At 51.0% G+C, this 13,570-nt stretch overlaps 1 protein-coding gene across 1 annotated transcript in view; it reads left to right on the top strand.

Annotated features, from left to right (window-relative positions):
• Positions 1-1,355: 1,355 nt before the first annotated feature.
• The window catches only part of PSMB5 (proteasome 20S subunit beta 5), a 34,070-nt gene continuing 21,855 nt past the window's right edge, over positions 1,356-13,570 (top strand). Inside the window, exon 1 of the mRNA XM_085534508.1 lies at positions 1,356-1,561. Within this exon, the coding sequence (XP_085390634.1) occupies positions 1,382-1,561 (180 nt within the window). The 5' untranslated portion in view covers positions 1,356-1,381. The remainder of the gene's footprint in view (positions 1,562-13,570) is intronic.

The following is a 13,570-nucleotide window of genomic DNA, read 5'->3' as shown; positions in this document are numbered from 1 at the left end:
CTATGGGGTCTCTATGTGTCCCTATATGTCCCTATTTATCTCTATGGGGTCTCTATGTGTCCCAAAATCCAAGATGGCGGCGTTACCTAGCAACCGCACAGCTCCCTGTTGCTAAGCAACGCCGCCATTTTGTAGGAGGTGCCGCCGCCATTTTGTAGGAGGAGGCGCCGCCGCCATCTTGTCTCCCTGGCTCCTCCCGTTCCAAGATGGCGTTGGTCGATGTCCCTATGGGTCCCTATGGGTCCCTATGGGTCTCTATGGGTCTCTATGGGTCTCTATGGGTCTCTATGTGTCCCTATGTGTCTCTATGGGTCCCTATGGGTCCCTATGGGTCTCTATGGGTCTCTATGGGTCCCTATGGGTCCCTATGTGTCCTAATGTCCCCCTGTGGGTCTCTATGGGTCCCTATGGGTCCCTATGTGTCCTTATGTGTCCTTATGGTGTCTCTATGGGTCCCTATGGGTCCTAATGTCCCCCTGTGGGTCTCTATGGGTCTCTATTTGTCCCTATGCGTCCCTATGGGTCTCTATGGGTCACTATGGGTCTCTATGGGTCCTTATATGGTCCCTATTTATCTCTATGTGCCCTTATGGGTCACTATGTGTCTCTATGGGGCCCTATGGGTCCCTATGGGTCTCTATGGGTCTCTATGGGATCTCTATGGGGCTCTATATGTCCCTTTGGGTCGCTATGGGGTGTCTATGGGGTCCCTATGGGTCTCTATGGGACTCTATGTGTCCCTATGGGTCCCTTATGGGTCTCTATGGGTCTCTATGGGTCCCTATGGGTCCCTATGTGTCCTAATGTCCCCCTGTGGGTCTCTATGGGTCTCTATGGGGTCTCTATGTGTCCCTATATGTCCCTATTTATCGCTATGGGGTCTCTATGGGTCCGAACATCCAAGATGGCGGCGTTACCTAGCAACCCCGCAGCTCCCTTTTGCTAAGCAACGCCGCCATTTTGTAGGAGGCGCCGCCGCCATCTTGTCTCCCTGGCTCCTCCCGCTCCAAGATGGGTCCCTATGTGTCCCTATGTGTCCCTATGTGTCTCTATGGGTCTCTATGGGTCTCTATGGGTCCCTATGGGTCCCTATGGGGTCCCTATGGGGTCCCTATTTGTCTCTATGGGGTCTCTATGTGTCCCTATGGGGTCTTTATAGGTCCCTATGTATCCCTATTTATCTCTATGGGGTCCCTATTTATCTCTATGGGTCCGAACATCCAAGATGGCGGCGTTACCTAGCAACATCGCAGCTCCCCGTTGCTTAGCAACGCCGCCATTTTGTAGGAGGTGCCGCCGCCATTTTGTGGGAGGTGCCGCCGCCATTTTGTGGGAGGAGGCGCCGCCGCCATCTTGTCTCCTTGGCTCCTCCCGCTCCAAGATGGCGTTGGCCGATGTCATCCGCTTCCCTTCAGCCATAGTAACCCCTTTAATTCCTTTGGAAACCCCTCGGGATCTTTCGGGTCCCCCTTCGGAATTAACGGTCCGGCCATGGGGTGGTTCGGATCTACCGGGACCCGGTTTGCATCTATTACACGGTACCACAACGTTGGCCTTTAAGGTAAGGCCCCAAAATCGGCTTTTTTTACCTCAGAATTCGAGCCTAAATGGTCCTAAAAGCCTCTATGAGGGTCTAAGAGTCCGATTGGGGTGAAAAAAGCCCCAAAATCGCTTGTTTTTACCTCAAAATTTGGGTTTAAATGGGCCTAAATCCTCTATGAATCCGGATTGTATGAATTGCAGCTTAAAAAGCCCCAAAATCGCTTGTTTTTACCTCAGAATTTGGGTTTAAATGGGCCTAAAACCCTCTGTGAGGGTCTAAGAGTTCGATTGGAGGGAAAAAGCCCCAAAATAGGCTTTTTTTACATCAAAATCTGGGTTTAAATGGGCCTAAAACCCTCTGTGAGGGTCTAAGAATCCAATTGGAGTGAAAAAAGCCCCAAAATCGCTTGTTTTTACCTCAAAATCTGGGTTTATATGGTACTAAACCCTTCTGTAGGGCCCCATAACCCCCTATAGGAGCCCATATCCCCCCTATAAGACCCCATAGGACCCCATAGGACCCCATATCCCCCCTATAAGACCCCATAGGACCCCATATACCCCCTATAAGACCCCATTAACCCCCCCATAGGACCCTGTATCCCCCCTATAAGACCCCATAGGACCCCATATCCACCCTATAATACCCCATATCCCCCCTATAACCCCCCATATCCCCCCTATAAGACCCCATAGGACCCCATATCTCCCATTTAAGACCCCATAGGACCCCATAACCCCCATTTAAGCCCCAAAATCGGTTGTTTTTACCTCAGAATTTGGGTTTAAATGGGCCTAAAACCCTCTGTGAGGGTCTAAGAGTCCAAATAGAGGGAAAAAAGCCCCAAAATCGCTTGTTTTTACCTCAAAATTTGGGCCTAAATGGTCCTAAAACCTCTATGAATCAGGATTGTGTGAATTGCAGCTTAAAAAGCCCCAAAATCGGCTTTTTTTACCTCAAAACTTGGGTTTAAATGGGCCTAAAACCGTCTGTGAGGGTCTAAGAGTCCAAATAGAGGGAAAAAAGCCCCAAAATCGCTTGTTTTTACCTCAAAATTTGGGTTTAAAAGGGCCTAAAACCCTCTGTGAGGGTCTAAGGATCCAATTGGAGGGGTTTTAGAGCAAAAAAGCCCCAAAATAGGCTTTTTTTACCTCAAAATTTGGGTTTAAATGGTACCAAACCCTTCTGTAGGGCCCCATAACACCCATAGGACCCCATATCCCCCCTATAAGACCCCATAGGACCCCATAACCCCCCTATAAGACCCCATAGGAACCCATAGGAGCCCATATCCCCCCTATAACCCCCCATAGGACCCCATATCCCCCCTCTAAGACCCCATATCCCCCCTATAACCCCTCATAGGACCCCATAACCCCCCATAGGACCCCATATCCCCCCTATAAGACCCCATATCCCCCCTATAACCCCCCATAGGACCCCATAACCCCCCATAGGACCCCATAACCCCCTATAAGACCCCATAGGACCCCATATCCCCCCTATAACCCCCCATATCTCCCCTATAAGACCCCATAGGACTCCATATCTCCCATTTAAGACCCCATAGGACCCCATAACCCCCATTTAAGCCCCAAAATCGCTTGTTTTTACCTCAGAATTTGGGTTTAAATGGTACCAAACCCTTCTGTAGGGCCCCATAACCCCCCGTAGGACCCCATATCCCCCCTATAAGACCCCATAGGACCCCATATCCCCCCTATAAGACCCCATTAACCCCCCATAGGACCCTGTATTCCCCCCTATAAGACCCCATAGGACCCCATATACCCCCTATAATACCCCATATCCCCCCTATAATACCCCATATCCCCCCTATAATCCCCCATAGGAGCCCATATCCCCACTATAAGACCCCATATCCCCGCATAGGATCCCATAGGACCCCATATCCCCCTTATAAGACCCCATAGGACCCCATAACCCCCCATAGGAGCCCATATCCCCCCTATAAGACCCCATATCCCCCCTATAACCCCCCATAGGACCCCATAACCCCCCATAGGACCCCATATCCCCCCTATAAGACCCCATAGGACCCCATATCCCCCCTATAACCTCCCATATCCCCCCTATAAGACCCCATAGGACTCCATATCTCCCATTTAAGACCCCATAGGACCCCATAACCCCCATTTAAGCCCCAAAATCAGTTGTTTTTACCTCAAAATTTGGGTTTAAATGGTACCGAACCCCCATGTGAGGGTCTAAGAGTTCGATTGGAAGGAAAAAAGCCCCAAAATCGCTTGATTTTACCTCAAAATTTGGGTTTAAATGGTCCTAAATCCTCTATGAATCAGGATTGTATGAATTGCAGCTTAAAAAGCCTCAAAATCGCTTGTTTTTACCTCAAAATTTGGGTTTAAATGGTCCTAAAACCCTCTATAAGGGTCTAAGAGTCCAATTGTGGTGAAAAAAGCCCCAAAATCGCTTGTTTTTACCTCAAAATTTGGGTTTAAATGGTACCAAACCCTTCTGTAGGGCCCCATAACACCCCATAGGAGCCCATATCCCCCCTATAAGACCCTATAGGACCCCATATACCCCCTATAAGACCCCATTAACCCCCCATAGGACCCTGTATCCCCCCTATAAGACCCCATAGGACCCCATATCCCCCCATAGAAGCCCCTATAAGACCCCATAACCCCCCATAGGACCCCATAGGAGCCCATATCCCCCCTATAAGACCCCATAGGACCCCATATCCCCCCTATAAGACCCCATAGGAGCCCATATCCCCCCTATAAGACCCCATAGGACCCCATAACCCCCATTTAAGCCCCAAAATCGGTTGTTTTTACCTCAAAATTTGGGTTTAAATGGTACTAAACCCTTCTGTAGGGCCCCATAACCCCCCATAGGACCCCATATCCCCCCTATAAGATCCCATAGGACCCCATAGGACCCCATAACCCCCATGTAAGACCCCATAGGACCCCATACCCCCCTATAGGACCCCATTAACCTCCCATAGGACCCTGTATCCCCACTATAAGACCCCATAGGACCCCATATCCACCCTATAATACCCGATATCCCCCCTATAACCCCCCATAGGAGCCCATATACCCCCTATAAGACCCCATATCCCCGCATAGGATCCCATAGGACCCCATATCCCCCTTATAAGACCCCATAGGACCCCATAACCCCCCATAGGAGCCCATATCCCCCCTATAAGACCCCATACCGACTGCATAGGACCCCATATCCCCCCTATAACCCTCCATATCCCCCCTATAAGACCCCATATCCCCCCTATGACCCCCCCCATAGGACCCCATAACCCCCCATAGGACCCCATATCCCCCCTATAAGACCCCATAGGACCCCATATCCCCCTATAACCCCCCATATCCCCCCTATAAGACCCCATATCCCCCCTATAACCCCTCATAAGACTCCATAACCCCCCATAGGACCCCATATCCCCCCTATAAGACCCCATAGGACCCCATATCCCTCCTATAACCCCCCATATCCCTCCTATAACCCCCCATATCCCCCCTATAACCCCCCATAGGACCCCATATCCCCCCATAGGACCCTATATCCCCCCTATAAGACCCCATAGGACACCATATCCCCCCTATAACCTCCCATATCCCCCCTATAAGACCCCATAGGACCCTGTATCCCCCCTATAAGACCCCATAGGACTCCATATCTCCCATTTAAGACCCCATAGGACCCCATAACCCCCATTTAAGCCCCAAAATCGCTTGTTTTTACCTCAAAATTTGGGTTTAAATGGGCCTAAATCCCTCTGTGAGGGTCTAAGAGTCCAAATGGAGGGAAAAAAGCCCCAAAATCGCTTGTTTTTACCTCAAAATTTGGGTTTAAATGGTACCAAACGCTTCTGTAGGGCCCCATAACACCCCATAGGACCCCGTATCCCCCCTATAAGACCCCATAGGACCCCATATCCCCCCTATAACCCTCCATAGGACCCCATATCTCCCCTATAAGACCCCATATCACCCCATATCCCCCCTGTAAGACCCCATAGGACCCCATATCCCCCCTATAACCCCCCATAGGACCCCATATCCCCCCTGTAAGACCCCATAGGACCCCATATCCCCCCTATAAGACCCCATAGGACAACATATCCCCCCTATAAGACCCCATATCCCCCCTATAAGACCCCATATCCCCCCTATAACCCCCCATAGGACCCCATATCCCCCCTGTAAGACTCCATAGGACCGCATATCCCCCCTATAAGACCCCATAGGACCCCATATCCGCCCTATAACCCCCCATAGGACCCCATATCCCCCCTATAAGACCCCATATCCCCCCATAGGAGCCCATATCCCTCCATAGGAGCCCATTTCCCCCCTATAACCCCCCATAAAACCCTATATCCCCCCTATATCCCCCCATAGGACCCCATATCCCCCCTATAAGACCCCATATCCCCCCTATAACCCCCCATAGGACCCCATAACCCCCCATAGGACCCCATATCCCCCCTATAAGACCCCATAGGACCCCATATCCCCCCTATAACCCCCCATATCCCCCCTATAAGACCCCATAGGACTCCATATCTCCCATTTAAGACCCCATAGGACCCCATAACCCCCATTTAAGCCCCAAAATCGGTTGTTTTTACCTCAAATTTTGGCTTTAAATGGTCCTAAAACCCTCTGTGAGGGTCTAAGGATCCAATTGGAGGGGTTTTAGAGCAAAAAAGCCCCAAAATCGGTTGTTTTTACCTCAAAATTTGGGTTTAAATGGTACCAAACCCTTCTGTAGGGCCCCATAACCCCCCATAGGACCCCATATCCTCCCTATAAGATCCCATAAGACCCCATAGGACCCCATAACCCCCATGTAAGACCCCATAGGACCCCATACCCCCCTATAGGACCCCATTAACCCCCCATAGGACCCTGTATCCCCCCTATAAGACCCCATAGGACCCCATATCCCCCCTATAACCCCCCATATCCCCCCTATAAGACCCCATAGGAGCCCATATCCCCCCTATAAGACCCCATATCCCCGCATAGGATCCCATAGGACCCCATATCCCCCTTATAAGACCCCATAGGACCCCATAACCCCCCATAGGAGCCCATATCCCCCCTATAAGACCCCATAGGACCCCATACCCCCCTATAGGACCCCATTAACCCCCCATAGGACCCTGTATCCCCCCTATAAGACCCCATAGGACCCCATATCCACCCTATAATACCCCATATCCCCCCTATAACCCCCCATAGGAGCCCATATCCCCCCTATAAGACCCCATATCCCCACATAGGATCCCATAGGACCCCATATCTCCCCTACAAGACCCCATAGGACCCCATATCTCCCCTATAAGACCCCATAGGACCCCATAACCCCCATTTAAGCCCCAAAATCGCTTGTTTTTACCTCAAAATTTGGGTTTAAATGGGCCTAAAACTCTCTGTGAGGGTCTAAGAATCCAATTGGAGGAAAAAAAGCCCCAAAATCGCTTGTTTTTACCTCAAAATTTGGGTTTATATGGTACCGAACCCTTCTGTAGGGCCCCATAACCCCCCATAGGAGCCCATATCCCCCCTATAAGATCCCATAGGACCCCATAGGACCCCATAACCCCCATGTAAGACCCCATAGGACCCCATACCCCCCTATAGGACCCCATTAACCCCCCATAGGACCCTGTATCCCCCCTATAAGACCCCATAGGACCCCATATCCACCCTATAATACCCCATATCCCCCCTATAACCCCCCATAGGAGCCCATATCCCCCCTATAAGACCCCATATCCCCGCATAGGATCCCATAGGACCCCATATCCCACTTATAAGACCCCATAGGACCCCATAACCCCCCATAGGAGCCCATATCCCCCCTATAAGACCCCATACCGACTGCATAGGACCCCATATCCCCCCTATAACCCTCCATATCCCCCCTATAAGACCCCATATCCCCCCTATGACCCCCCATAGGACCCCATAACCCCCCTATAAGACCCCATAGGACTCCATATCTCCCATTTAAGACCCCATAGGACCCCATAACCCCCATTTAAGCCCCAAAATCGGTTGTTTTTACCTCAAAATTTGGGTCTAAACGGTCCTAAAACCCTCTGTGAGGGTCTAAGAATCCGATTGGGGGGGGTTTTAGAGCAAAAAAGCCCCAAAATAGGCTTTTTTTACCTCAAAATTTGGGCCTAAATGGTCCTAAATCCTCTATGAATCCGGATTGTATGAATTGCAGCTTAAAAAGCCCCAAAATCGCTTGTTTTTACCTCAAAATTTGGGTCTAAACGGTCCTAAAACCCTCTGTGAGGGTCTAAGAATCCAATTGGAGGGGTTTTAGAGCAAAAAAGCCCCAAAATCGGCTTTTTTTACCTCAAAATTTGGGTTTAAATGGGCCTAAAACCCTCTGTGAGGGTCTAAGAGTCCGATTAGGGGGGAAAAAGCCCCAAAATCGGTTGTTTTTACCTCAAAACTTGGGTTTAAGTGGTACTAAACCCTTCTGTAGGGCCCCATAACACCCCTATAAGACCCCATAGGACCCCATATCCCCCCTGTAAGACCCCATAGGACCCCATATCCCCCCTATAAGACCCCATATCCCCCCTGTAACCCCCCATAGGAGCCCATATCCCCCCTATAAGACCCCATATCCCCGCATAGGATCCCATAGGACCCCATATCCCCCTTATAAGACCCCATAGGACCCCATAACCCCCCATAGGAGCCCATATCCCCCCTATAAGACCCCATACCGACTGCATAGGACCCCATATCCCCCCTATAAGACCCCATATCCCCCCTATAAGACCCCATATCCCCCCTATAACCCCCCCCATAGGACCCCATAACCCCCCATAGGACCCCATATCCCCCCTATAAGACCCCATAGGACCCCATATCCCCCCTATAACCCCCCATATCCCCCCTATAAGACCCCATAGGACCCTGTATCCCCCCTATAAGACCCCATAGGACCCCATATCCCCCCTATAAGACCCCATAGGACCCCATATCTCCCCTATAAGACCCCATAGGACTCCATATCACCCATTTAAGACCCCATAGGACCCCATAACCCCCATTTAAGCCCCAAAATCGGTTGTTTTTACCTCAAAATTTGGGTTTAAATGGTCCTAAAACCCTCTGTGAGGGTCTAAGGATCCAATTGGAGGGGTTTTAGAGCAAAAAAGCCCCAAAATCGGCTTTTTTTACCTCAAAATTTGGGTTTAAATGGTACCAAACCCTTCTGTAGGGCCCCATAACCCCCCATAGGACCCCATAGGACCCAATATCCCCCCTATAAGACCCCATAGGACCCCATATCCCCCCATAGGACCCCATATCCCCCATATAAGACCCCATATCCCCCCATAGGACCCCATATCCCCCCTATAAGACCCCATAGGACCCCATATCCCCCCTATAACCCCCCATAGGACCCCATATCCCCCCTGTAAGACCCCATAGGACCCCATATCCCCCCTATAAGACCCCATAGGACAACATATCCCCCCTATAAGACCCCATATCCCCCCTATAAGACCCCATATCCCCCCTATAACCCCCCATAGGACCCCATATCCCCCCTGTAAGACTCCATAGGACCGCATATCCCCCCTATAAGACCCCATAGGACCCCATATCCGCCCTATAACCCCCCATAGGACCCCATATCCCCCCTATAAGACCCCATATCCCCCCATAGGAGCCCATATCCCTCCATAGGAGCCCATTTCCCCCCTATAACCCCCCATAAAACCCTATATCCCCCCTATATCCCCCCATAGGACCCCATATCCCCCCTATAAGACCCCATATCCCCCCTATAACCCCCCATAGGACCCCATAACCCCCCATAGGACCCCATATCCCCCCTATAAGACCCCATAGGACCCCATATCCCCCCTATAACCCCCCATATCCCCCCTATAAGACCCCATAGGACTCCATATCTCCCATTTAAGACCCCATAGGACCCCATAACCCCCATTTAAGCCCCAAAATCGGTTGTTTTTACCTCAAATTTTGGCTTTAAATGGTCCTAAAACCCTCTGTGAGGGTCTAAGGATCCAATTGGAGGGGTTTTAGAGCAAAAAAGCCCCAAAATCGGTTGTTTTTACCTCAAAATTTGGGTTTAAATGGTACCAAACCCTTCTGTAGGGCCCCATAACCCCCCATAGGACCCCATATCCTCCCTATAAGATCCCATAAGACCCCATAGGACCCCATAACCCCCATGTAAGACCCCATAGGACCCCATACCCCCCTATAGGACCCCATTAACCCCCCATAGGACCCTGTATCCCCCCTATAAGACCCCATAGGACCCCATATCCCCCCTATAACCCCCCATATCCCCCCTATAAGACCCCATAGGAGCCCATATCCCCCCTATAAGACCCCATATCCCCGCATAGGATCCCATAGGACCCCATATCCCCCTTATAAGACCCCATAGGACCCCATAACCCCCCATAGGAGCCCATATCCCCCCTATAAGACCCCATAGGACCCCATACCCCCCTATAGGACCCCATTAACCCCCCATAGGACCCTGTATCCCCCCTATAAGACCCCATAGGACCCCATATCCACCCTATAATACCCCATATCCCCCCTATAACCCCCCATAGGAGCCCATATCCCCCCTATAAGACCCCATATCCCCACATAGGATCCCATAGGACCCCATATCTCCCCTACAAGACCCCATAGGACCCCATATCTCCCCTATAAGACCCCATAGGACCCCATAACCCCCATTTAAGCCCCAAAATCGCTTGTTTTTACCTCAAAATTTGGGTTTAAATGGGCCTAAAACTCTCTGTGAGGGTCTAAGAATCCAATTGGAGGAAAAAAAGCCCCAAAATCGCTTGTTTTTACCTCAAAATTTGGGTTTATATGGTACCGAACCCTTCTGTAGGGCCCCATAACCCCCCATAGGAGCCCATATCCCCCCTATAAGATCCCATAGGACCCCATAGGACCCCATAACCCCCATGTAAGACCCCATAGGACCCCATACCCCCCTATAGGACCCCATTAACCCCCCATAGGACCCTGTATCCCCCCTATAAGACCCCATAGGACCCCATATCCACCCTATAATACCCCATATCCCCCCTATAACCCCCCATAGGAGCCCATATCCCCCCTATAAGACCCCATATCCCCGCATAGGATCCCATAGGACCCCATATCCCACTTATAAGACCCCATAGGACCCCATAACCCCCCATAGGAGCCCATATCCCCCCTATAAGACCCCATACCGACTGCATAGGACCCCATATCCCCCCTATAACCCTCCATATCCCCCCTATAAGACCCCATATCCCCCCTATGACCCCCCATAGGACCCCATAACCCCCCTATAAGACCCCATAGGACTCCATATCTCCCATTTAAGACCCCATAGGACCCCATAACCCCCATTTAAGCCCCAAAATCGGTTGTTTTTACCTCAAAATTTGGGTCTAAACGGTCCTAAAACCCTCTGTGAGGGTCTAAGAATCCGATTGGGGGGGGTTTTAGAGCAAAAAAGCCCCAAAATAGGCTTTTTTTACCTCAAAATTTGGGCCTAAATGGTCCTAAATCCTCTATGAATCCGGATTGTATGAATTGCAGCTTAAAAAGCCCCAAAATCGCCTGTTTTTACCTCAAAATTTGGGTCTAAACGGTCCTAAAACCCTCTGTGAGGGTCTAAGAATCCAATTGGAGGGGTTTTAGAGCAAAAAAGCCCCAAAATCGGCTTTTTTTACCTCAAAATTTGGGTTTAAATGGGCCTAAAACCCTCTGTGAGGGTCTAAGAGTCCGATTAGGGGGGAAAAAGCCCCAAAATCGGTTGTTTTTACCTCAAAACTTGGGTTTAAGTGGTACTAAACCCTTCTGTAGGGCCCCATAACACCCCTATAAGACCCCATAGGACCCCATATCCCCCCTGTAAGACCCCATAGGACCCCATATCCCCCCTATAAGACCCCATATCCCCCCTGTAACCCCCCATAGGAGCCCATATCCCCCCTATAAGACCCCATATCCCCGCATAGGATCCCATAGGACCCCATATCCCCCTTATAAGACCCCATAGGACCCCATAACCCCCCATAGGAGCCCATATCCCCCCTATAAGACCCCATACCGACTGCATAGGACCCCATATCCCCCCTATAAGACCCCATATCCCCCCTATAAGACCCCATATCCCCCCTATAACCCCCCCCATAGGACCCCATAACCCCCCATAGGACCCCATATCCCCCCTATAAGACCCCATAGGACCCCATATCCCCCCTATAACCCCCCATATCCCCCCTATAAGACCCCATAGGACCCTGTATCCCCCCTATAAGACCCCATAGGACCCCATATCCCCCCTATAAGACCCCATAGGACCCCATATCTCCCCTATAAGACCCCATAGGACTCCATATCACCCATTTAAGACCCCATAGGACCCCATAACCCCCATTTAAGCCCCAAAATCGGTTGTTTTTACCTCAAAATTTGGGTTTAAATGGTCCTAAAACCCTCTGTGAGGGTCTAAGGATCCAATTGGAGGGGTTTTAGAGCAAAAAAGCCCCAAAATCGGCTTTTTTTACCTCAAAATTTGGGTTTAAATGGTACCAAACCCTTCTGTAGGGCCCCATAACCCCCCATAGGACCCCATAGGACCCAATATCCCCCCTATAAGACCCCATAGGACCCCATATCCCCCCATAGGACCCCATATCCCCCATATAAGACCCCATATCCCCCCATAGGACCCCATATCCCCCCTATAAGACCCCATAGGACCCCATATCCCCCCTATAACCCCCCATAGGACCCCATATCTCCCCTATAAGACCCCATAGGACTCCGTATCTCCCCTATAGGACCCCATAGGACCCCATATCCCCCCTATAACCCCCCATAGGACCCCATATCCCCCCTATAAGACCCCATAGGACCCCATATCCCCCCTATAAGACCCCATAGGACCCCATATCCCCCCTATAAGACCCCATAGGACTCCGTATCTCCCCTATAAGACCCCATAGGACCCCATATCCCCCCTATAACCCCCCATAGGACCCCATATCCCCCCTATAAGACCCCATAGGACCCCATATCCCCCCTATAAGACCCCATAGGACCCCATATCCCCCCTATAACCCCCCATAGGACCCCATATCCCCCCTATAACCCCCCATAGTACCCCATATCTCCCCTATAAGACCCCATAGGACCCCATATCCCCCCTGTAAGACCCCATAGGACCCCATATCCCCCCTATAACCCCCCATAGGACCCCATATCCCCCCTATAAGACCCCATAGGACCCCATATCCCCCCTATAAGACCCCATAGGACCCCATATCCCCCCTATAAGACCCCATAGGACCCCATATCCCCCCTATAAGACCCCATAGGACCCCATATCTCCCCTATAAGACCACATAGGACCCCATATCCCCCCTATAACCCCCCATAGGACCCCATATCCCCCCTATAAGACCCCATAGGACCCCATATCCCCCCTGTACGACCCCATAGGACCCCATATCCCCCCTATAACCCCCCATAGGACCCCATATCCCCCCTATAACCCCCCATAGGACCCCATATCTCCCCTATAAGACCCCATAGGACCCCATATCCCCCCTGTAAGACCCCATAGGACCCCATATCCCCCCTATAACCCCCCATAGGACCCCATATCCCCCCTATAAGACCCCATAGGACCCCATATCCCCCCTATAAGACCCCATAGGACCCCATATCTCCCCTATAAGACCCCATAGGACCCCATATCTCCCCTATAAGACCCCATAGGACCCCATATCCCCCATATAAGACCCCATAGGACCCCATATCCCCCCTATAACCCCCCATAGGACCCCATATCCCCCCTATATCCCCCCATAGGAGCCCATATCCCCCCCATAGGACCCCATATCCCCCCTATATCCCCCCATAGGAGCCCATATCCCCCCTATAAGACCCCATAGGACCCCATATCCCCCCT

Source organism: Coturnix japonica, unplaced genomic scaffold (genome assembly GCF_054131305.1).
Source record: "Coturnix japonica strain WE unplaced genomic scaffold, WE-NBRP24 Scf083, whole genome shotgun sequence".
NCBI classification, from domain to species: Eukaryota; Metazoa; Chordata; class Aves; order Galliformes; family Phasianidae; genus Coturnix; species Coturnix japonica.
This window is presented reverse-complemented; position numbering and strand designations above follow the sequence as displayed.